Source organism: Thamnophis elegans, chromosome 8, assembly GCF_009769535.1.
Source record: "Thamnophis elegans isolate rThaEle1 chromosome 8, rThaEle1.pri, whole genome shotgun sequence".
NCBI classification, from domain to species: domain Eukaryota; kingdom Metazoa; phylum Chordata; class Lepidosauria; order Squamata; family Colubridae; genus Thamnophis; species Thamnophis elegans.
The window spans coordinates 58,769,618-58,795,799 of record NC_045548.1 but is presented as its reverse complement, the minus strand read 5'-3'; the positions used below and the strand labels follow the sequence as shown (position 1 = coordinate 58,795,799).

The following is a 26,182-nucleotide window of genomic DNA, read 5'->3' as shown; positions in this document are numbered from 1 at the left end:
ATCTGAATTAACCATTTAGATTTTTAACTACCATATATAATATCAAAATGAAATATCAAAATAAAGGAAACGTGTAGAACTTACCACAATCTTTTTTACATTGATCCTATATTAATATAGGATTTTTAAAAATGTACAAAACAATCTCCTCCATCAAGGTATAATAGGGTGTCAGAGAAAGCACTATGAAAAAAAATGTGCATTTTCAACTTTCCCCCATATAAAGATGAAAGAGTATGTGTAAGCAATGTAAATGCAATTGTGTTAATATATTTAGGTTTCTTGATCTAGTTATCTATTGCATTGCAGTCACTGAGAGTTTCAGGTTAATTTAGGTTCTTATATAACTTGAAGGGCAGGTTCTGCAAGTACTAACTGAGTTTACCCAGAATGTTTTTTGACATGTATAAACTATAAAAAGCACTTAAGAAACTTTGATTCATAATCAGTTAGAAGAAGGATATCATTGAATAAGTCCAAGATTTATGGGTTATACCAATTTCATCATTAGTGTATATGTTTACTTAGAAGTAAGTTCACTGAATTAATTAACTTAATTACTTAGAAGTAAGTTCACTGAATTAATTTTCAAGGTGTAGGTTTTCTGGCCCTATTCCCTCATAGGATGACTAGTCCAGTATCTTCAGCCTGTGATGACGGGGTGCACAAGTGACCTCCCACACATTTGGAAGTAGCCCCAGGGTTTCTCCAAAGGTTGACTCCAACTTCTTCCAGTGTAACATGAAATTTAATAGGTAGAAGGTAGAAAATGTGAAATACATGTTAAATCATCAGATAAATTGTGTACAGTATGCAGCTCATTAACTTTGAAGTATGGCCTCTAGTATTTCACTTGAAGGCCTAAAACCATTCTCAGTTTAAAAAGCTCACACACTCCAAGTTTAGTTTAAGTTTAACTTTAAGACAATTAACAGGCGAGTCACATTTTTGAGTTGCTCCCGCTTCCATGCCTGTCATGTAGAAATGGAATTGAGAAGCTTCTGTTCAGACTATGCTATTGATTTCTGCATCAGCTTGCTGTTGATGTCTAGATGCCTGCCAGGAAAAGTAAACTGGCTAACCTTGTCACTGGAAGAAATGCCACAATTGGTTGAAGATTTGCTGTGGGTTATTACTGCAGATGTCAATATCATATTCATTTTCTGTTTTGCAGTTTTGCTAAAGAATGTAAAAAAGGAAGAAGAGAAGCCATTCAGAGACTGCGCAGATGCATACCAAGCTGGTTTTAATAAAAGCGGTGTCTACACAATTTATGTTACTAACATATCAGAACCTAAAAAGGTAAAGAAAAGTATGTGTTTCTTTCTAAACATTTAATCCATTCAAATGCATGTTGTGCAAAAAGTCAGGCAACTAGAATTGGCCTTTGGTAAATGCCACTCTGCTTTTCATTCCTGCTGCTGCTGCAGGAAATACGCAGGAATGACTTTCTCAGTAGTTCCTTTTTTGCACCATGTCTTGGGAGACCTGGAAAAATTGCAGGGGAAGAACAGGTGGGTAGAACTGAATGGGTCTTGTATCTCTTATGGAAAAAGACTTGAAGATGATTCAAAAGTCACACGTATGGTTGCTGCAGTATAGAAAACTTCAGACCACCATCAGTCCTTTTATGGGCACCCAAAAGTGAAAGACTTTTTTGTCAGAGTTTTGGCAGTGTGACTAGTATTATGAGATAAACCTAGGAGCAAAACACAGCACACAACACACAGAGCCTTTATACAATTAATAGTGGTTTGTATATATATAGAACTATATGCAGACATTAACACAGCAGATAAAACCCCTTACCATTCAGCTACGGACACAAGGAGAGAAAATGAGACACATGATGAGAGAGAAAGACCCTCTAATGGCCACATACCTTATTTTTCGGAGTATAAGACGCATCGGAGTATAAGACGCCCCAAGGTTATGAAGAGGCAAATTTTTAAAAAAAGTTTTTGCACTCTTTAGACCTCCCAAAACAGCCCATTTTTTCATGAAAATGGGCCTGTTTTTTCCCCCCCAAAAAGGGCATGAATAGCTTTAAGGAGGCTTGTAGAGTGCTCCTCCTTGTAGAGTGGGGGTAGGGGGAAAATGAGCAAAAAACGGTCCATTTTTCATTTAAAAAAGGCATGCAAAGCTTTTAGGAGACTTATAAGCCCATTTTCAGTCCGTTTTAGGAGGCCTGGGCCCACTTTCAGTCCATTTCTGCCCTCCCCAGCCCCCAGGAGCACTCTGAAAGCCTCCTAAAGGCTATGCATGGTCATTTTGGTGAAGGGGGTGGGGTTTTGGGAGGCAAAAAAATGCTGTATAAGATGCACCCAGATTTTCAGCTGCTTTTTTGAGGGGAAAAGATGTGTCTTATACTCCAAAAAATACGGTATATATAGACACCTCTTAAAGAAGTAAATGACTTGTGTGAACCTGATCAGAGTCTTAAAGAGGCTATGCCTGTATTGCTGAATCGCCCTCATTGCATCACCTTACAAATGACAGCTTACAACCTTACATCAGCTGGCAGCTATTAAATCCTCAGTACCTGACAGGTTTTTTTTTAAGATTTGTATTTAGGAGTTTAAAAATCAAGACTTAAGAGTTAAGCTACAAAGTTCCAAAGATCCTAAAGGTACCCATTTCCCCCCCCTTAAACTCCCAAAATGTCAGATGAGTTGCAGAAGTACAGAGAGTCTGGGTTGAGAAAATTTAGCTTTTCACTCTGTCTCAAGTCTTGAGGATAAATTTGGCCTTGTATTCCACCTATTCATCCTTTTGGCGGCAAAGAATCCTCAAGTACATTTATGATAGGCCTTTTTAAAGCCCTTGTTTACATTAATCAAATGCTATAGTGGAGAGAAAAAACCATGTTTGCTATAAGGCTGGGCACATTAGAGTTCAGTTATGTACTTTGTTTCCTATACAGAAAAGTTTTCTATGTAAGAAAAAGCAAACAAACCATAAAGTGAGCTAAAAGAAACTCTCTGGAGAGTAGGATAAAGAATGATTTCTTCCAGACTTATTATTCTTTACTACTCCAGCAATCCAACCAATATTCATTGGATTGCAGTCTTACCATGATGTTTAAGTGAAGCGTGTAGAGCAACCACTCATATAAAAACACTAAAATATTCGGTATAATTTTATCTTCAATAAACACAAGAAGTTCTCTGTTTTAAAGGACTAGTGCAAACTTCTCTATCAATTCAGGGAGCCACAATACATCTATCACATCTATCAGAGTTTGTTGCAGAAAAATCAAATCCATAAAGCACACACAGATAACTGATTCAACTGGATTCATTAACTCCTTTATATACATAATAACAGATGAATAAATATACAATATGAATAGTAGATTCTGTCAACATGGTAGAAGTTACAAGCAGGACACAAGCAACAGGACAACAGAGAGGAGTTTTCAGTTCAGAGCAGACAGAGTAGTTTCAGTTTTGATCCTCAGCACAGACTCAGATCTGTTTAACCTCCCATTGGCTGACTTAGTTGTTATGCCTATTCATCGGCTGACCTTGTTACCATGTCTCTCCCATTCATGAATATTCTAACAACATCAGAGCCCCCTGGGTAGTACTGGTTCAAGTTGTTCTCTGCAGGGCTTCCACTTCTTCACAAATGAAATACTTCAAGTCTTAGGTGAAGAGGAACACCACATCTCATTACTATTCAATAAAACTGTTCCTTTTTCAGTTTCTGGGCAGGGGTGTCAAACTCACGATGTCATGATGTCATCACATGACATATCACAACTTTTTTCCTGCTTTGCTAAACTGGGGGTGGGGTTGTCAGCGCGTGATGGATCTGGCCCATGGGTTGCAAGTTTGACACCCCTCTTTTGGGACAATTTTTTTTGAAGGAACTCCTGAAACAGGGTTGGGTTTCAACCGGTTCGTGGTGGTCCCTGCGAACCGGTTGGTCAGCGAACCCGGAAGTAAGTAACTTCCGGGAAGGCGAAGGGCCCGCCCACCTGCCCGCACTTCTTACTGGTCTTTAAAGGCTTCTGCGCTTCCACGCAGGCGCATGGCAATATAGCACCTGTGTGATTCTCCGCGAACAACTGGAGCATTACGCAGGTGCTAAGATGCATGCGTGAACTGCGCGCGTGCACGCGGATGCCGCCGGCCCCATTCCAGCCGAACTGGTTGGAACGGGATAAGCAACCCACCACTGTCCTGAAACCTCACTTTTAAGGAATCAACTTCTTAATGCAGCTGCAATCTCCCCCCAAAAAAGTTGGCAAAGACGTTTGAAAACAAGAGGAGCTGCTTTAATGAAAGCCTGCTTCTTTTGAACACGCAGACATCTGTGATGCATAAATGAAAGGAGCGAGTTTCCATCCACTCCCTTACCAATTTTGAACTCCCCTGTATATGTCCCTGGTCTTGTGACCTTCCTCCCACAGTGCCCAAAGTCCTGCCTCCACATTTATAAGCATGTCCAGTTGAAAGAGTCAACCCGTTGTCAAAAACAGAAAAGCAGAACAATGTGAAATTCTGCCTCTTTCCTTATGTGTCTCGATGTGTGTGTTCAGATTTCAACCTCAAAACATGCTAAAAGGTGTTTAATGGCTGACTGCCCTGACCTTGTCTGGGACGGGAGCCAGTTAAGGACATTTGTTGGCTTGAATGATGGAAAGCTAATGTTTATAATTGCCCTGCCACTCCTGTTACTGTGGCAGGTGTTGCTATCCAATTCATTGCTATGGGGATGAGCAGACCACACAATGAATAATTTAGTGGTGTAAATCTCACTGTCATTGTGCGTTTTTTTCTTTCTTTGTAATACCTTTAGTACTCAAAATTCAAAAACTTTAAACTTATGTAGGAAAGGATTTTTTAAAAAAAAAAGTTAGTTCTGTACACCTTCTATTCCACGTTCCCATCCCAGCTTGTCATTCAAAAGACAAGTACACAAAATGCAATGCATATTTCCCTTCTTACGTCATCAAAACATATACTTTTTACATAAAGTATAAAGATTGGATATTTGAAAAAAAAACATGTTTAAAAAACAGACATTTGTGTTCTGTTGAAGCTTGATAATGTTTGAAAATTACTTGAAAATGCCTGCTCTAAATCCAAGACCAATGAAGCCCCAGGCAGTAGATAAATGTTTGAACTCAAATGCCATAATGGAAGGAAGCCCTGAGCCAAATTGTTTGTCCCCTTGGATTTTTGTCCTTTCTTTCCGAAATAAAGTTCACAGTTTTGGAGCACTGTAGAAAAAACAATCAGCAGTCTTTGGCTGTATGTGCAAGTATCAAGGACACAGAATAGAATCAAAGTCATGTAATGGAAACAACTAAGCAACCGTGGTATGAACCATTCATCTTCCGGCAAAAGGCATCAGATGGATTCAGCAAAAGATATAATAGCTTGGTTTGAAGAAACCCATTCAAAAGAACTGGGTAATGACAACACTTACACTACCAGCAAATGCATAAATTTGGTTCCCTTTTATGATCCTGCATGAGAATAGATAATACTGACTTTTAATGAATTGATATGAGCTTTTAAACCTATTGTTTGGCCCAACAACAGAGTATAATCTTTTCTTACATGATCACAATGAGAGCACTCTGGCACACTTTCAGCTCGATTATAAGCATTCAAATACATGCATTTGAAAGGAGCATTTACAATTTAACCGAACCATTTATTTGGAAAATACACAGCAGAAACTGAAGCTTCATAGAACAGCAGGGGGTTGGAGGTGTTGACCATGGTAGTGATGGTACTTAATACATATTTTTATATATTAATCAATGTACTCTAAGGAATGCAACTTGGTCAGTTTTATATTTTGGAAGAGCCATTGAATAGGAATCAACATGAACCAAACACTGTTGCCAAACCCGGCATTTAATAATTTAATGATAATCTTCTAAGGCAGTGATGCTGAACCTTTTTGTTGTTGAGTGCCAAAAATGCAAGGTTGTGTGCACAATAGCACACACGCATGCCCACACCCATAATGCAAAGCACGCCCCCACATGTGCATGCATGCAGAACCTCCCCCATGCTCCCCACATGCACCCCACGCTGCTCACCTCCAAGCTGAGCTTGGCATTTACTCCAGGGGGCTGGGGGAGGCCATTTTCACCCTCCCCAGGCTCCACGAAAGCCTCCAGAAATGAACTTCTGGTGGGTATTTTTTCCCACCCCAGGCTCCAGAGGACTTCTTGAAGCCTAGGGAGGGCAAAAACACCTCCCCTGACCCTCTGGAAGGCCGAAAATCAGCTGGCCGGCACACACATATGTGCTGGAGCTGATGGCTTGCATGCTGACAGATATGAACCACCTGTGACCTGTGGCATGCATGCCATAGGTTTCCCATCATGGTTCTGAGGCAATGACACTGTAGAATGTGCTTATAATAAAACAATTGTGAAGGAAACAAAACATGCATAACCTAGCTAGAGCCTTGTAATTAAGGAAGGATCACAGAGCACCAATTAAAATGGAAAAAAGTATATACCACAAATAAAACATAGAAGGGACATATCAAATCCATGGGATTTAGAGACAATCAAATTAGGTTACTGTACAAAACACACTACATGAATCATTTTTTCCCTGTACATGTAAAGCAGTTAAGTATTTTTAGTTATCGGCAAGATTTTTGTGACACCACAGTGATAAGACTTTATATGGCTTCTAAAAATATGAAATCACAAACTATCATTAAAATAAAAAGATAAAGTAAATAAATAGTAATAAATAATTGGTAGTAATACATGGCAACAGCAACTTCCCCATGAATTATAATCCCAAAACTATTCAAAAGGATTGTTTCCTGAATGCTAACACTGAAATGAACATATTTAGATCAGTGGGACAAATGGAGGCAAAGAAGGTGGATTTTTGGGTTCTTCCCCTGCCTTAGCTTCATGAGGAACAAGGATACACAATGTGGCTTCACACTGGAATGTATAGGATGGGTAGAGTCTACCTAGAACAGGAGGTCTCAAAGATAACTAGGATTCAAGCCATGAAGGACTGTACAATTAATAAACATACTTTGGAAATATATTCAAAATATATGGATAATGACTGCAGAATTACAAGAAGTAATGTGACTGCTGAATTGACTAACTTGTCAGCAGATAGGCCATAGTATTCTTCATTAAATGAAGTTCTGAATATTCAAAGGCAGCCCAGGTAGAGCATCTTCAGATATCCACCATGAAATGGCAAGGCTGTTCTGGCCCAGCTCCCAAAACAATGCAAACCCTCTGAAGTTAACTCAAAGATTCCTTTAATTAGGAGTGCCGGCAGCCCCGGAAAAAAGTCTTGCTCTCATTGCAGGCTATCAAGTCTATCCATCCAGAAGATGAATAGTTGTCTGCCACATCTATTCATCTCCGCCCCCTGCCTTTTATCCTCGGAGTTAGGGTGGGGCTTCACTAGCAGCAGTGGCTCTTCCTTCCCAAGGATTGGCCCACAGATTTCCACTGCTCTCCTCTACTCTAACTTCTGCGCATCTACATGTCAGGCATTGGACGCAGATGTTCCTCTTCTTCCTCATCAGCTTCCTCCAGACCTGAGGGCTGCTGACTCTCCATCTGAAGGCTGATGGATGGCCCAGGCTCCCCCCTCTCTTTCTTCCCCAGCTCCACTCTCTCTTCTCCCTCGGAGCTCTCAAGTTGTCTTGATGCTGACCCTGACTCCCATGCTCCTTCTCCTCCTCTGATTCAGCTGCTGGAGGAGCCAGCAGCTGACAGAACACAACAAAGGCATTGAGAGAGTATAACTAGAGCATCTACCTAGTATTGTACTTCAGTCACAGCTGGCCGATGTTTCCTGTGATCCCTAGTTTTGAGGAAGTAATTTCAGGACCCACTGTTTTGCCCTTCTATTTAACAAGTACATGAGCCAACTGGGTGAGGTTTGGGATTGGGTACACTATATTGCCAAAAGTATTCGCTTACCTGCCTTTACTTGCATATGAAGTTACTGTAAGTGACATCCCATTCCTAATCCATAAGGTTCAATATGACATCAGTCCACCCTTTGCAGCTATAACAGCTTCAACTCTTCTGGGAAGGCTGTCCACAAAGCTCAGGAGTGTGTTTATGGGAATTTTTGACCATTCTTCCAGAAGCGCATTTGTGAGGTCATACACTGATGTTGGACAAGTTTATGTGGCCTACTACTTTGTGGCTGAGTTGCTGTTATTCCCAAACACTTCCACGTTCTTATAATACAGCTGACAGTTGACTGTGGAATGATTAGGAGCAAGGAAATTTCACGATTAGATTAGTTGCACAGGTGGCATCCTATCTCAGTTCCACGCTGGAATTCACTGAGCTCCTGAAAGTGACCCATTCTTTCACAAATGTTTGTAAAAACAGTCTGCATGCCTAGGTACTTGATTTTATACACCTGTGGCCATGGAAGTGATTGGAACACCTGATTCTGATTACTTGGATGGGTGAGTGAATACTTTTGGCAATATAGTGTATCATCCATTAGCAGACGATCCATTATCCTTCAGGTATCATCCATATGCAAATAATACCCAATAGTATATCATAACCCCAAACCAATCAGGGTTCAAGGTACTGAGGTTTTGTGCAAGTATCTGAAGACTGTGGGGCCGTGAATTGGGAGGAAGAATTTCAAGCTCAGCCTTGACCAGAACTTTTCCAGGATCAGGGTTTCTTATTTTTGGTTATGAATGATGTTGCAGCAGTGGTGAAATTCAATTTTTATTTACTACCAGTTCTGTGGGCATGGCAGGGGAAGGATATTGCAAAATCTTCATTCCAACACCACTCTGGGGCCAGCCAGAGGTGGCATTTGCCAGTTTTCTAAACTACTCAAAATTTGCACTACCAGTTCTCCTGAACCTGTCAGAACTGGCTGAATTTCACCCCTGGGTTGCTGTTGTTGTTTTGGAGGTGCCACACAATTTGGGAGTCTTCCTGGACCATCAGCAAGCTACAGCTATGGCTAAGAAGGCATTGCAATAAAAGATCTTGCATAAAGATATTCTTAGCCTTACTTGAACCAGTGAACCCTTCAGATAGTTTCTCCTTTAATCTCCTATAAAAGGGACTGAAAATAATTCAGAATGCAGTGACACAGGAGTTCCCTTCTGTGGGAACAAAACAAAACAGTGACTTGTTAATTTTATAAGTGCTAGTGGCAATCTGAACATAAAGCAACTTTGGTATTCATTGAACTTAGATGCAATAGATTTTCAAATATTTAAATAGTTCACAGAATTAACCTATGAATTTCATTACTGCATAAAATTTGATGGACTATAATAATTACAAAAACTAAGTGAATTATTCTGTTTTGTTGAAAGATACAAGCTTAAAGTCCAACTTCTTTTTTTTTTTTAGAGTTGAGAAGTGAGGGACAGGAGTTACGTATATATTACCATCTTATTTACCTTAATAGTAACTCTCTCTCTGAGGAATAACTCTTACTGACAGTAGGAAAGTGAGCAGGCTGGCTCAAGACAAGTTAGTGTAGAGATGTTTATACATTTATGTTCTTATGTCTAGGTTTTTTGCAACATGGAGACTGCAGGAGGAGGTTGGACAGTAATACAACACCGAGAAGATGGGAGCCTAGATTTCCAAAAAAGTTGGAAAGAATACAAAATGGTAAGATGGAGACATTGTTTTATCATTATTCTTAATTTGAAGCAAAGCTGAACACTGTGTCAATAGCTTGTGCTGGGAACATGGCCATTAAACAATAAACCAGAAGTAACCATGCGGTTCAAGCTTATTATAGCCACCAAGACTCCTTTCTTGATTTGTTTTAATATGAATCATACTTCAGAAAGTTGCTTCATTTAGAAACTTTCTTCCATTCTTCCCCTGTGGGTTTAGAGATGTATCTATTGCCTTTGTCCATCGTTTCCATTCTTCTTTTCCAGAGAATGTGTCACACTGAGTAATAACAAAAATGTTAACATTGGTTGAGGTCCAAATTCCCCTATGAGAAAATAGAAAATCCTTCCACCCAGGAATTGCAGGCCTTTATGCTTCACAGGAAGCCATCTATAGATCTCTTTGTCTCTGTGAGGATATGGGGAAAGGCAATCATTTCCTTAAAATTTCTTATTAATAACTGAAATAAACTTCCATGCCATTTTGAATCCTGGTGAATTGAGAAATGATGGCTGTACTTTGCACCATCATTTGATTGAATAGGGTTAGGAATAAAAGCAAATTAAATTAATGTATGTAAGATAAAGGGAAATTGGAATCCTCTGGGGTATATATATTTATCCTACTAACAGTAGTCGGGCAGAACTGATATGTGTCTTCTGGAGATGATATATGAGGGTCATGGCCCAAGTGGAGTTCTGAAATTATTTAGGTTCAGGGCAAGGTTTAGGTTCAAAAAAAGAAGAGTTGAGATTCAAACTAGCACCCTGGACAGTTCCAAATGGAACTCAAGGTGGAGACTAGATCATAGCTGGCTTAACTTCAGATGTAAGTTTATCAGAGTTAATGTTTAACCATGGCTACTATTCCATTTTAGCTAGAAGTTGAAGGTATCACTTCTGTTTTAGCAATCAATATCTCCAACAACATTGTTCCGGCCGTCAATTCTACACTGAAATTCTGTGACACTCTGTAGCACCAATTGTTTTATATAATCTCGTGGATCTCTCATGGTATTTCTAGAAAACCTCTCCAGCAATATAAGAGGGAAATTATTAAGTAGATGTAATAAAAAATAGTCTTGTTTCTGCTTTATTTATTGTTTTATCAGAGCTCCAGTTGCTATTTGAAATCTGAATCCCAGCATAACATGAAAAAGCAATTTGTAGCTCTTAGCCTTACAAAAAGTTGTATTCTGAAGGTGGCAGCTGAAAGGCCTCAGATCCAGGTGATGGTGACCCAATAGACTTGTAATATGGCAGTTTTATGGCGAAATAAGTAAACTTGGGTTGGTGTTTGGGTAATTCCTTATCATGTTTTATTGTTCTGAATCTATGGTTTGAACTATAGATGTAATGAATAATATTATTTCTTTGTGTAACATGGGACAATATTTCATCTCCTCTGCTCTTGGGTCCTCATCAATGTAATGCAAAAATAGTGACACTCAATTTCCCAGAGATACTCTTCTGACAAGTGACGAGGATAAACCATGAAAGTTCACCATATCTCATCATAATCTTCAAGCTGAGAAGAGCTATGAGGAGATAGAGCTATATTGCTGCTCTTGGGATCATTGGAGCCACTCTCCCAGTTTAGGAGCCCCACTTCTGAGTGCTACTACCACTGCTGGAACTACTTTGGTCTTTACTTTCTACATCATCTTGAGTTGTTCCTTAACAGTATCAGACCACAGCACTTCTCCAGGTTCTCATACTGCTTGTTCCTGAAGTTCCTGTCTCTGCTACATCTACCACCACCACTGTCTTCTAATCTTTGTCTACTATGACAATATTAGTTGATAGACCAGTACTTGCCTGTCCATCTGAATCTGGAGTTGCATAGGATCTTAACCCTGTTATTATCCATGATTTACTCTTCTATCTGGACTTGGGAGTGTATGGTTTAGTTTAGTTTAGTTTAGTTTAGTTTAGTTTATTAAACTTGTATGCCTCCCTATTCCCGGAGGGACTCAGGGCGGCTAACAAACCAATACAAACAAGACAAAACAAAATACAAAAAACAGATTAAAAATTCATCAACAACCGCAACAATTCGAGTGGGGTTGGGAACTCATCAGCCCCAGGCCTGCTGGAACAGCCAGATCTTTGCGGAAAGCCTGAAGGGTGGTGAGGGTCCGAATCTCCACGGGGAGATCGTTCCAAAGGGCCGGAGCAGCCACAGAGAAGACCCTCCCCCATAAACTATGCATATGTTCCGGAACACAATGCCAACTACTTGGTTTTATGGTTTTAGTATATTCTGTTCTGTATCTTATATCCTGCCAGTATATGTTGGATTGTCTTCCTTTTTACTATGTTGAAGTAAGGGGTAACTAGCTATATCCCAATTAGTGTGGATGCAGGTCTTCATACATAATCTCTCATTAGCATTCTAATCACTATGATATTTAGTCCTCTAGACATATATAAAATCTCTCTGACAAATTTTGTCAGGTCTGGTCCTGAGGCACAGATATTGAACATCCAATCCAAGAAATAAATATGCAGGCAGTGGTCAATTTAGGACCATAATTGAGACCAGAATTATGGTTGTAAATCATTCTGGCCATTAAGCATGTGTTCATGTAACCAACCTGACTTCATAATAATTTTTGTGGTTGTTGGTAACTGAATGCCATGATCATTAAGCAAACTATCTATCAAGGTTCCAAGTAACACCCCTAGCAAAAGAAGACTCCTAGGCTTGAGGTTCCTCAAAGTTCCAATTTATTACAAATGCCATATTGGCACATCTGGGAAAACCCATATCTGAATGTTTCCAGGTTTTCCCCACCCAAACAAAAGTTCAAATCCCTGCCCAGCACCCACATGTCCATCCCATGGCCCAATCAGGCACTGTCCCAACTGGAGATGCCTCCCAGTTATGCCACTCCAGGTGCAGGGCAAGATGTCCTTGACTCTCTGAGAAAGGAGTGTTATTTTGACTATATCTATTCCACTCTATATAATCCCCCTCCCAATTTCCCACAGCATTAAATGTGGCAGATCTGAAGGCCCAATGCAAAAGATGGTTTCCTGGCCTGACACTATCTACAATGGAAGGGTTTTTTGTTTTTGTTTTTTTGCTGGGAACTGGTAAATGCAAGCCAATTGCCTAGTACACAAAACATTATTGTGTTAACATGGGGGTAGGAAACCATCATACCTTGGAATCTGGATCATATGTACCTTTTGTGGGAGGTCTGTTGTAACTTTGGATGATCTTGTAAGTCAAGAACTACCTGTGTGCATATCACAGCAGGTGGAAGCCAATCTTGCTTCATCCCAGAAAGTCTCAGCAGATTGGAGTGATCAGTACTTGGACATGAGACAACCAGGAAAATGGTCTCAGCTGGCTAGATTAAAGCATAAAAAACCAAAATCCCCACAAATCAATGGCAAACTGCTTTCATATTGCTGCCAAGACAATGATATGGATATGTCTCTGTAATTGCCTGTAGCTGAGCTCAAAGCAAGTCAGTCTCTGTGTTTAACATCATCATGTAAGCTGAGATGTCTTCTGAAATCCTTCCCATATGAACATTTGATTGAAGTATCCCGATTGTAGTACTTCCATAACTGCATCAGAATCAACAACAGTTGAGAGCAGCTGCTAACCTGGGACTCTTATCTCTAATATGAACAAAGTAACTGGTCTCATTATATAGTAGCTGGCAGCACCTGTGCATCTATATCACACTCAGAATTTAAGCAGGAATCCAATCACAAATAGTATCGGACACCCAAGAGAAAATCTTACTGTTTATTTATTTATTTATTAATCCAATTTATATAGCTGTCCATCTCACCCAAGGCAATTCTGGGAGGTGCACAATTATAGATAAAATGTGAGGATATAAAAATAGCAAATGCAAATAAAAAAGACCATAATTATATCCAAAAAAATGGAAATCAAATAATTGAAGGAAATAGAAATATCCCCCTCAACAATGGAGGTATCTAAGTGTCAGCGTTCCAAATATCATGTAGAATTAAATCAGAGTACAAGGCAAAATGATCCTTAAAGTTCCAATTTAATAAAGCAGACATATTAGCACATCTGTGTTAATTCCAATTCTGGAAATTACTTCAGAATTCCACCCAGTTAAAAGTTCATGATCTTGTCCCCACACCAACAATCCATCACATGGTCCAATCTTCTTCTTCCACGCTGGCATCTCCACCCAGCTGCTTCTGGTCAGGTGTAAAAGTGCGGAGACAAAAGATGACCTTGGTCTTCTAGAAAAGAATGACAATAACACATTCCACAATCCTACTCCTTTCTATTTCCCCCTCCCATCAACTATACTAATGAAACAGCATAATGAAAAAAGAGAAAGTGTGGCAGGCCAAAATGCTAAAAGGAATATAATTGCAGGCCTGACACTAGGTAGGTCTCAGGTTCCATAATTTGCACTGGAATCTTCTCAATAATTGTAATTCTCCATGCAATTTGCCCAGCATGCATAGTCCCAGCAAAGGGTTGTCTGTACTATATTGCAGTTTGGTGTCATTTCCACCAGCATGTGGCTTTTCTGGCTGCTATTCCCTAATAAAAAGATATTCATAGGCTATAATAAAAAAAGTCAAGATGGAGGCCTCAGTGTTACATTTGAAGCTCTCATGGTTTTTAGACATTCACAATGAAATTTAAAAAGAAGCAAGCAGAACTTTGATTGGATATTGTGACCATTACCTTAATATTTTGGACAACCATAGGTAAAGTTTCCCCTGCACATGCGTGCTAGCCATTTCTGGCTCAAGGGGCTCATCTCCATTTCTAAGCCAAAGAGCCACTGTCCAAAGACATCTCCATGCTCATGTGGCTGGCATGACTAAATGCTGAAAGAGCACGGAGCACTGTTACCTTCCCACCAATGTGATCCCTATTTTTCTACTTGCATTTTTACGTGCTTTCAACCTGCTAGGTTGGCAGAAGCTGGGACAAATAACAGGAGTTCATTCTATTACATGGTTCTAGGGATTCAAACTGTTGAACTGCTGACCTTCTGATCGACAAACTCAGCATCTTAGCCAGTGAGCCCTGGGACAGTCATACACACATTCAATTATTTTCTCCTTATAAAATGTGCTTTTCTCTTTTGTTAGTTTGCGTGCTCTACTGTACCACATATGTTTTCCAGGAACAAATTGCAACTTAAAAGCTACAAATAAATGGCATTCATTCATTCATTCATTCATTCATTCATTCATTCATTCATTCATTCATTCATTCATTCATTCGTTTTTGTGTAAGTTTATACAACTTTAAGTTTAATGCAAAGCTGCATTAAAATGCACACGGAACAAATCCTTTTCAGAAAGGATTTATCATAAATTTATCAGAGTGCTTACATTTCTGATAAGTTTACATTTATCAGAAATGTAAGCACTCTAGTTCCTTTCTACCTATCTCTTGCAGGGAACCTAAAGTCACCATGTACATTTGTGTTTAATTACTTTATAGTTTGCTGTCTGCTACTGCATTTAAAGTTAAATATCCTTCCTTAGCCTGAGCTTGTTCTGCTTAGAGCACCTAGTCCTATCTAGAATCCTATTCTCCCTCTTTAAATGTTGCTTGATAACATCTGTTTTGGGAATTGTGTTGACATGTGGTTATATATCTTTTGATTGCCTGCCCTTCGGCATTTTAACTGGACCACAGAAATGTGTTTTAAATTGCCCCACATGATGGCCTCCCTTAATCAGAAAGGAGAAAAGAGTTGTACTCTGCAAAAAAAAAAGTTAGCTGATTAATATAGCTATCCCTTTGCCATTACATTTGATATAAACTTTGTTAGATTACTGATGAAATACAAGGATCAGCTTACTACATTTAACTAGATCCAGGTCACAAGGCACCCCAAATCTGCCTCAAAACTTTATATTTGTGTACAGAACAAGAATAAATTTGTAGGTGTGTATCATTCTTTATTACTGATGCAGCTATTATATTGCCAGAAAAGCTGGGACCTCTAAGAATTTGATGGTTTATGAGACATTTATCACTCTGTTTAAATTCTCATTGGACAAGAATCCTGTTTCCAAGGATATCTGCAAGAAGGGTGAAGTAGTGGTGCAGTGGTGGGTCCTGGATCCCATTGCAACTGGTATGCTGCGATGGAGCCCAGCGTCCACCACGTAAACATGCACAGCACGCATGCAGCATGTGCATGCATACTTACCGCCCACCATGCTCCAGCTGCTCGGTGGAGTGTTGTGCAGGCGCCGTACGCTTCGTGCACGAAATCCCTGATCGGCTCAAATAGCGGTAAGGACAGCGGGTGGGTGGGCAGGCACCGGTACGTCATATCTCACCACTGTAGTGGTGTCAAAAGAATCAAAATGGTAGGTTTAACACTGTGATCAAAGCCCTGCCCCCTTTTCTTTATATAATTACAACTTTTTTGTTATAACTTTTAAAGAGGAAGATAAAAATGACTGCAAACTCATATGAAGTAAGGAAGAAAAAAAATAGTTAAAAGCAAAAAAGTATAAGGAAAAATTGAATAAAAATAGAAAAGAAAGAAAAATTATATGTTGTTCACAGCAGTTGTTACCCACAAATATATGTTACCTCTCTCTCTAAAGTTGCATCATATTACTCTTATTTCTGTAGTCTATTCTGTCTAATTATCACGTTCCCTTTTTTATGTTTATACAAAAAGTCCATAAGAGGCTTTCTCTCATCTATAAATGTAAGTGAAGCTCCTCCCCTTTCTTACATGGCACAAAAGAGGTGTGGCCTTTGTGGAAAATCATGTGGTCACAGCTGCCATTTTGACATTTTTATTCTTACTTCCCACAAGGTAGATTGGATTGAGACAGAATGATATCCCCAAAGTGAGCTCCAGGTCAAGTGAGAACTTAGGCTCCCAAACTCCTCATCCAGCACCCTGAAAATTATATCTTCTATGTAATATATAACAAAAGAAAAAGAAGTTACTCAATACATAGGAAGTTATGTTAATGTCAAATAACAGAATATAATATTAATTAGATACGCATGAGTTCAAATTGAGTTTGGGCTTTTGGCTTGTTTGTTTTGTCTGTGTCTTATCTACTTGTTTATCTTGGACCTGCTTCCTTTGGGGAGTGTTGCTTTCAAAATGATAAATATTGCCAAACTTCTGCGTTATATGAATCCTTCTGCTTTTGACTGCTGAAAAAGAACAGAACAGAATAACAGAATTGGAAGGCACCTTGGAGGTATTCTAGGCCAACCCTATGCTCAAGCAGAAGAACCATTTCAGACAAATGGCTGTCCAGTCTCTTCTTAAAAGTCTCCAGTGATGGAGCACCTACCACTTCTGAAGGCAAGATGTTCTGGTTGTTTTCACAGTCAGGCAATTTCTCCTTAGTTCTGGGTTGTTTATCTCCTTGATTAGTTTCCACCCATTGCTTCTCCTCTTGCATTCTAGTGCTTTGAAAAATAGGTTGACTCCCATTTCTTTGTGGCAGCCTCTCAAATATTGAAGCACTGCTATCATGTCACCCCTAATCCTTCTTTTCACTAGACTAAAAGGTAAAGGTTCCCCTCGCACATAAGTGCTAGTTGTTCCCAACTCTAGGGGGTGGTCCTCATCTCCATTTCAAAACTGAAGAGCCAGTGTTGTCCAAAGACATCTCCGTGGTCATGTGGCCTGCATGACTAAATGCTGAAGACACACGGAACACTTCCCACCAAAGGTGGCTCCTATTTTTCTTACGTGCTTTCAAACTACTAGGTTGGCAGAAGCTGGGACAAGTAATAGGAGCTCACTCCGTTACATGGCGCTAGGGTTCAAACCACCGAACTGCGAACCCTTCCTATTGACAAGCTCAGTGTCTTAGCCACTGAGTCACCCAATTCCTGCACCTGCCTTGGCCTCCAGTCTCATAATCATCTTTGTTGCTCTTCTTTGCCAGTGAGTGTCGAGTCAAAGTAGATTTCACTTGTGGCTTCCTTCTTTGTAGGATTGACTGTATAGAGGTGGCAAGAGTTTTGGCCTAGCAATTGGCTGTAAGTTCTTGGAAAACTGACAGTCACATAACTGGCCAAAATAATCCAATCAGTCAGTGCAGTGTTGCAATGTAGGGTTTTCTAGCAAGCTTTTCTTCTGATGCAAGGAATATGAAACTATTAGCCAAATTATCTCCTCTATCTCTTCTTCTATTTCTTCATGAAACAACGTGTCTGAAAAAGTAAGCTAAGGCTTTACGTCTGTGTCATTTTTATTCTACAAGACTTTTTATGATTAATACCTGTGTGTGTCTCCATATTTTTATTTTGGGCTATTTGATTGGGTGGATATTCTCCTCCTCCTCTTCTATAATTTCTTTATAAAAAATTAGTTACAGCTGGACTTGCTTGAAATAACTTTTTAAAAGTGGGATATTAAGGGCAAATTAAGGAATTAATGCTCCATAATATATCAATTGATTTTCCCACTCTAAAAAGCAGTTCTGTTGAAAAGCATTTCTATCGTTTCCATCTAAAGCTTGAGGGTCCTCTTACTTATTCTCAGAAGGTAGACTTGCCTGTGGTAGGAGTGAGAGATCAGGACTGACTTATTAGTGGTTTCATTCAATGGTTTTGAAACATGTCCATAAGATATGCTATATCTGGTTTCAATTTCATTTTCTTTTCCATTAAAAACCTCAGAGCTTCCTATGAACATTATCAGATGAGGAAAATGAAGTAAGAGAGAAAACTGTTTAATGATACTGGAGGAACGTGCTTCAAATGGGAAACCCTTATATATTTTGCCAGATTTAATAAAACACATTTATACCCTTCATAGCAGTTTCCTTCCATTGTTAACATCAACTCTGCAAAATGTTAGTCCTGACTCTGCTGAAATAAAGCTAGATTCTTTCTGTTCCTGACCCATATAGTAAAGTTTCCTTGTTGTTTGGGATATTTTGATTCTGATTTTGTTAACAAGGAGATGCTTGATTGGCCCTAAATAATTCCTGCAAAGCAGCTGAATCAAATAGCTTTTCATTTTACTATCTGGTCCTTATTCCCTTTAGATTGGAACTTCTATTAAAATGATTGCGTTTATGAGATATTGTCTGATATTGTGCTAGCAAGACAAGGTTTTTTCTTCTTTATACGGTATATGAATATTAAATTTTCCTACGCACTAATTCCTAAAAGCACATCCAATGAGAAATCTTTCTTCCAAGACTTTTAGCATCTTTACCAGCTTTGTCATTTCAATTCAGCAAACAGATACAAGATATAAGTTGAAATGAAGGACCATCTCATTTACCATTGTATCCTAAGTGTTCTTAAAGTCTTTAGAACTTTAGGAAACATTCTCTTTAATTAGCCCACCTTAATAATACCACCATTTCCAACCATTGCTGAAATGCAAGGAATTCCTGAGTCAAATCCTAAAGAAAACTCCTTGCCAGGTTTTATATTTTTCCTGATCAACGGAAGCTTATATATTTCCAATTCAGGAAGAAACTATTCAGAAGAAACTAGTGCTCAACAGAGCAATATTGCATTTTTCATTCACTTTGATAAAATGAAATTTGCTTTACAGTTCTTACAAAACAGAAAAGAAAGAAAACCTCATAAAATGACTGAGAAATTAATGCAAATATTTCTGTATCTGTAATCGTTTAAATCTTTTGAATATGTTGCAAAATATCAGTTGACATATGTGATTCTAGGTGGCATACAATAAAGCATTATTTTAAAGCATTCATATTTAAAGATTATTTTCTTATTTAAGACTCAGCCTATTAAATGAGTTAAACTGGACAATGCTTCTCTCATATTCCTAGGTATTTCTATCATTTATTGTTACGTTTTTAAATAAGATCCAGACCAAGGAAGTAAGCTGCAAATTGCTTCTATTAAAATCAATGACACCTGTTAATTGTGATTGAGTACATCATTAATTTCTTAAGGACTAAGCTTGAAAATGCACCCTTTATAATATGTATGATATGACACATTATCATGTATCATATCCTTTATGATATCCTTTAATAATTGGGCAAGAAATATATCTTTGAGAAAACATTTCAAAAGTTAGGAAAAAGAATGTCTCCATCAGTAGCCCTTCTGCCTTGTTATTCATAGCAATTACTTACAATGTCTGTTTCTAACCAAGAGACCAAAGAAAAACATAGCCATTATCCTGATCTTCATGAAATTATTGAAACAGAATTGGTATATGTTATAAATCAATGATTAAAGACATCAAGAACATTCTGCACATTTGTCAAGAATTATTACATAACTCATAAAAGTTGATTTCCCCAAATGTGACAGTCACCATCGGTCTCTGTCCTGGGATTCCCAATTATTTTTCTGAGGCTGGAATGATGTAAGTTGTAAGACATACAATCAGAACTAGGCAGATTGAGGAATGCTGTGAACATTTATTGTTGAATGAACATTTATGTGGTGCATGTTGCATAAATATAAACAAGAATGAGGAAACTCACTTCTTCATTTTTTTTTTTCTCCCTAGGGTTTTGGTAGCCCCTCTGGTGAATATTGGCTGGGAAATGAATTTATCTTTGCAATAACCACCAGTCAAAAACATTACTCTCTAAGAATCGAATTAATGGATTGGGAAGGAAGTCGAGCTTACTCGCAATATGATAGATTTTACATAGGAAATGAAAAACAGAATTACAGGTGAGTGCAGATGTGATTTTACTTTTATGAGTGCCTTTTTAAATATGCACGTAACTGATCGGTCGGAAACCTACTGGCAACTTGAAAGTAAAAGAATATTGAATTTTGCTTTTAGTAGTTGGAGTATGAGATCATATACAGAGGTAGGTTTCACATAATTTTACCACTGGTTTGCCACACACCGAAACTGGAAGCATGTGCACCTTCCATGTATGTGCTTTGCTCGTGTGTGCGGCTTGCACGCATTAGAAAATATGGCTAAATAAGACAATATAGAGCTGGGGGGTGGTTTGCCACTACCGGTTTGCTCAAACCGGTCCAAACCGACTGAATAGCACCACTCATCTTATGAATCTCCCTAGCCTAATTCAGACTATTCAGTATTGTTTATTCTGATTGTCTTCATGTACATCTGGATAGATAAATAAGATGCTCTTATAGACCTATTGGGAGAATACACCCATTGGCATGCATTCCTTCAACAGCATATTCCCATTTTATGGCTGTAGCTTTCTAATTATATTTCTTACCATTCAGTTTGAACCATTTTTACTTTGCAATCAGTGTCCTATTTCTTAGATTACTGAGTGTAAAATACTCTGGTAATATTTTATTTGAATTATTAAGAAATATGTTCACAGGTTGTATGTTAGAAAGACTACGTTATACATGTTTATGTCTATATTTAGTAAACAAGAGAATAGCAAATTTGGAAGGTACCTTAGAGATCTTCTAGTCCAACCCCCTGCTTAAGCAGGAAACCTTATACCATTTCAGACAAATGATTGTCCAATCTTTTCTTTAAAACTTCCAATAATTGGAGCATCCACAACCTCTGGAGGCAAGTCATTTCACTGATTAATTGTTCTAATTTCCCAAAAATAGAGTTGAAGACCTTTAATATTATACTCCCTTCTTAACAAGGATTTCAATTATTCTTGGCTTGATTTTAACTTTAATTTCTCAGTGCGTATTTGACTTTCTGTTTGTTCAGTATTTATTCTTCTCTCTCTCTTTTCTATCCTCCAACCTATCCTTTTCTCTTTTTTCATTAGTATTTGAAACAATTATGGCTAAAAGCCTAGCTAGTGAAATACATTTGTCAATGCTCCTGGCAATCTTCTTCCCTGCATTTCCAGTTGTCAAATAAAATAGAGAGAATGTGATGCATCTTCTCAGTTATACAGCAACGGTTACTAATTAAAGGTGTAGGGGAGATGTGGGTAGAGTTGGAGATAGCTGTTGTGATTCCAAAAACCTCCAAGTGCAGCACAAAATGCACAGATTTGGGTTACAGTTGGGCTAAACTAGCTATTTGAACTTGGCTCAAAGTAATGCATGTTTTGCAAACACCAGAAAAATACTGTTGGGTTTTTTTGATCATAAAGAAACCTATGTGTGCATCACATAAAACCCTGGAGATGAACATTTCCCCAAGATGGAAATAAGAGATTGAGAGCATAAATAAAGGTTAAGTTATTATTTTTCATTTAAAAGATAGTGATCTAATAACAATAGTCAGAGTTCTCAATTCTTACTCTAGCCAAGTTCAGCATCTTATAGGACCACATAGTTTAATAGTCTTCACATTCTGGTTTATGTTTTCTTTCAGCCCAGTTATTATTGAATATAATTCCAAAGTTATGGATGACTTTCTCTCAGTGATAGGTGTGCCTCAAACAAAGACAGAAGTACTGCAGCCCTCAACAGCAGACAATATTCCTGTTCTTGTTAAATTTTGTCATGATTAGGAGGAGGCAGGTCCAAGGAAAGATTTATTTGCAGCTTAACACTTAAAAACATCATCTTACATAGAGAAGATTTCAAGTTCTACCACTGCCATCTTGAGTTCAAGTACACAATTCTTTGATTAAATGCAACTTACGATAGTTCCAATCCACACATACCTATTACACGAGTTCAGGGCAAGCAACATTATGAATAATAAAAAAAAAAAAAGTAAAAACTAGTGGGTTAAAGTAATTAATACACAAAATAAGAAAAATAAATGTCACAAATGTGCTTTTTCAAGAGGCAACTGGACTTTCTTGTTTTTCTCTGAAGTTGTTTTGCTTCTCATCCACAAAGCTTCTTCGGCTCTAACTAGATGGTGGGGCGTGGAAGGATTCATATTCCTTGCAGACAGCTGGTCATTTGCATTCATTTAGAGAATTATTAGGGATGCTGTGTCTCAGTGACTAAAATGCTGAGCTTGTTGATCAGAAAGCTTGGCAGTTTGGCAGTTCGAGTCCCTAGCGCTGCATAACGGAGTGAGCTCCCATTACTTGTCCCAGCTTCTGCCTAGCAGTTTTAAAGCATGTAAAAATGCAAGTGGAAAAATAGGGACCACCTTTGGTGGGAAGGTAACAGCATTCTGTGCACCTTTGGCATTTAGTCATGCCAGCCACATGAGCATGGAGACGTCTTTGGACAGCCCTGGCTCTTTGGCTTTGAAACAGAGATGAGCACCATCCCCTAGAGTCAGGAACGACTAGCACATATGTGCGAGGGGAACCTTTACCTTTACCTTGAGAATATTTGAGGCCATTTGGAGGTTTGTCTCTGTCTTCAGGGTTATCTGAGTAGAGTAAATGGGTGTGGCACCTTCTTGGAACTCCTTGAAGGACTGTGTTGTGGAGCTATGATTTCTGCCAGATGTTTTCTGTCCTGTGTTCCTTCACTGTTGAGCACACGCACAGGCTGTTGGGGATGAGCCTGTGTTGTCTACATCTCAAAGTGAAGTGCAAATGGTTCTTGTAGTCTGCAATTTTTCTGGAAATCCATTCTTACTCCCATACCATTCGAAGGGTGTCCATCCCAAAGTGCATAGCTAAATGTCTATGGAGAATCTCAATCATCCAGGTCATGGTTGTCCCAAAGGTGCATTTTCAAGAGGCAACTGGACTTTTGGGGTGGGTGGGTTGTTTTTGTTTTTTGGAGACGTTTCGCTTCAACCTCCAAGAAGATTCTTCAGCTCCCTAGACAAGAAAAATAAATGGACCTATACCTAAATCAGATTTACACAAACATAGTTGCTCTCCATATATTGTCTAACCCTAGAAACTACAGTATTCTTGCTTCCACTACCTCCATGAGTTACTTGACACCTTGTTTACACTCTTTAAAAGTCTCTGTTCCCTTTTCTCATTTACTGAAGTTTACCCAACCACAAATTTCTTTGTTTTCCTCAGCCTCTCAATCAATTCATTCTTCCTTCATACTTTGGCTTAACAATTTTCAAACTTTATTCATTTTCTTTATATGATCAGACCAACTCAAGGCATGTATTTTTAACTGCTTATCCAGTTTATTATTCAATCCTTATTTAGCATCCATTCTTTTTTGATTGTCTCTCTATTTACCATACATGTTTCTTAACTTATTTTCATATTGCTTCCAAATTATTCAGCGCCCGTGTCCTTATATCAATGAGGCAGAAGCATGCACATTTATACAGCTGGTTTTGTTTATTTTCACCAATATTTACACCTCACAACATACTCACTATTACCTTCCAACCACCATTTATACATAATAAAATATCTCTATCCATTTTCTTAACGTATTTTTTAAATCAAAGTACGCAGATTTATCTATGTACTCTCCTTTCATCTTGGCATAGCTTGCGATCATTTGCCCCATTTTCTCTCTCAAACACAATTGTCTTAGTTTTTAATAGATGTTTTCAGATCCATAAACATGCAGCACCCTCTCTGTGGGCATGTGAGCCATCGCCCGAATTCAGCTCTGCTGCACATGTGTGCGTGCCTCCTGCTGGCCAGGTCTCTGCCCTCCATGCATGGTGGGGTTAGGGTTAGGGTTGGGGCTAACGTGCACATTGCATTTTGGGGGTTTGGGCAAACTTTGGGCACTCGACCTGGAAAAGGTTAGCCATCACTGCCATAGACATTATTGCCTTAGATTTTACTGCCTGAGATTTTACCAATGTTCATTTCTCCACTCTGACTCCCATCGGTTTTCAGCTGTTTTATTCTGAATATCTCTCAGGAGGAATGGCCTATTTATGTGCTGTCACTCATCCAAATGAATGCTGTTTCCATGATGATGAAATGATTCATTACAATAATGATTCTGCATCTAATTTTCTGTTTAAAAAAGGCATAGCAAATTCGATTCAAACACCACCATTTCCATCAGGAATAAAAATAGCTAACCAAGCAACTGGTTTCCAAGTTGCTTTGGGCATTTGTTCAAAGAATACTAAAATAGAAAGATGAAAACAAAACAAAACAGAGTTGTGGGAGATAGGATATATATATATATATATATATATATATATATATATATATATATATATATATATATATATATATATATATATATAATGTTATATTTATGCTGATAAATAAAGGGGAAAATAAATATATATATTTAAAGTCACAAATACAACACACACACACATATACATACATACATACATACATACATACATACATACATATGTTATATTTATGCTGATAAATAAATAAAGGGAGACTAGTATAGATCTATTTCAAGCTACTTAGCTCTCATATACATACATACATACATACATACATACATACATACATACATACATACATACATATATATATATATATATATATATATATATATATATATATATATATATCTTGAGTATCTTTTTTGCACTGGAGTCTCCTCACTGGATAAAGAGCCCCATTCCAACATTTCATTACAATCACTGATGTAAGAATTCAGAGTCTACAAACTAATCCATTGCATCTGAAAAAATATGGAAAATCATCTTTCATACTGTTCTGTAACACCCTATAGAAAGTTTGGACTCAGCCAACTGGTGACTTCAGAAGTGTTCTGTTTATTCTCTGTGGTGTTTGTATTTCTTTCTCTCTACTACGTTTTATTAGTCTAAGAATCTCTGATTTGGTGCAGTAATGCTGAACACATGTACGTTAAGAAATATCCTCACTTTTCAAAACCATACAATTATGAAGGTTTTTCTTTCTTTCTGGGAAGTCAAGATCCCAACTAAAGAATACAGAGTATCCAAGCGCTCACCAAAATGTTTGATAATATATGGCCTTTGCTCAATTACATAGGATGGATATTTGTATTGGATGGAGACCGTCTTTTACATTACTTTCCTGCACAGGAAATATAGAGTATGATAGGTCTATGAATCTATATAAGTTGAAGGTATTTGTGGTTTAAAGATTGATATAGTTTTAGATCATGTACAAATATACATTTGTTATTCCATTGGCCAGAATGAATTCTCAGTTAGACTTATCGGGAAATCAAGAAAGTGGGAGAGAAAGATTTGAAATCATACAGCCAAATTTGTTTTAGGAATGACTTCAGTTTATTGTTGATTTTTTTTCTTATATGTTTTTGGCCAGAACAGTTTTTCATATTAGAGATGTCTCTGGCTCAATTGCCCGAGCTAAAATATAAAGTTCTCCATTGATTCTCCAAGCAAAAAGCATATGGATCACTAGTAAAATGGAATAGTTGAAAAAAATATAAGGGAAAATGGGCAGAAAGAATGAGTTCAGTCTATCCCAAAGGTGAAAGTCTATACAGATTCTTAGTCATCCAGGTCATGGTTGTTCCAAAGGTGCTTTTTCTGGAGGCAGCTGGACTTTCTTGTTTTTTCTTTGAAGGCATTTCACTTCTCATCCAAGAAGCTTCTTCTGCTCTGACAGGATAGTGGGGAATGGAAGGATTTATATTCCTTGACTTTTAGCTATACAATTTGGGATGCCCTTTGAATGGGAATAGGAATGGATTTCCAGAGCGGGGAAATGCAGACTACAGGAACAAGGACCACTACTCAGGTGACCCTGAGGACACAGATAAACCTCCAAGTACTTCAATGTCCCTCTATTTATTTATTTAGCGTATGGC

The 26,182-nt window shown here is 38.2% G+C and overlaps 1 protein-coding gene across 1 annotated transcript in view; it reads left to right on the top strand.

Annotated features, from left to right (window-relative positions):
• ANGPT1 (angiopoietin 1) overlaps positions 1-26,182 on the top strand; it is a 146,103-nt gene that overhangs the window by 96,944 nt on the left and 22,977 nt on the right. The window contains exons 5-7 of the mRNA XM_032222839.1: positions 1,175-1,302; positions 9,533-9,634; positions 20,124-20,293. Of these exons, the coding sequence (XP_032078730.1) occupies positions 1,175-1,302; positions 9,533-9,634; positions 20,124-20,293 (400 nt within the window). The remainder of the gene's footprint in view (positions 1-1,174; positions 1,303-9,532; positions 9,635-20,123; positions 20,294-26,182) is intronic.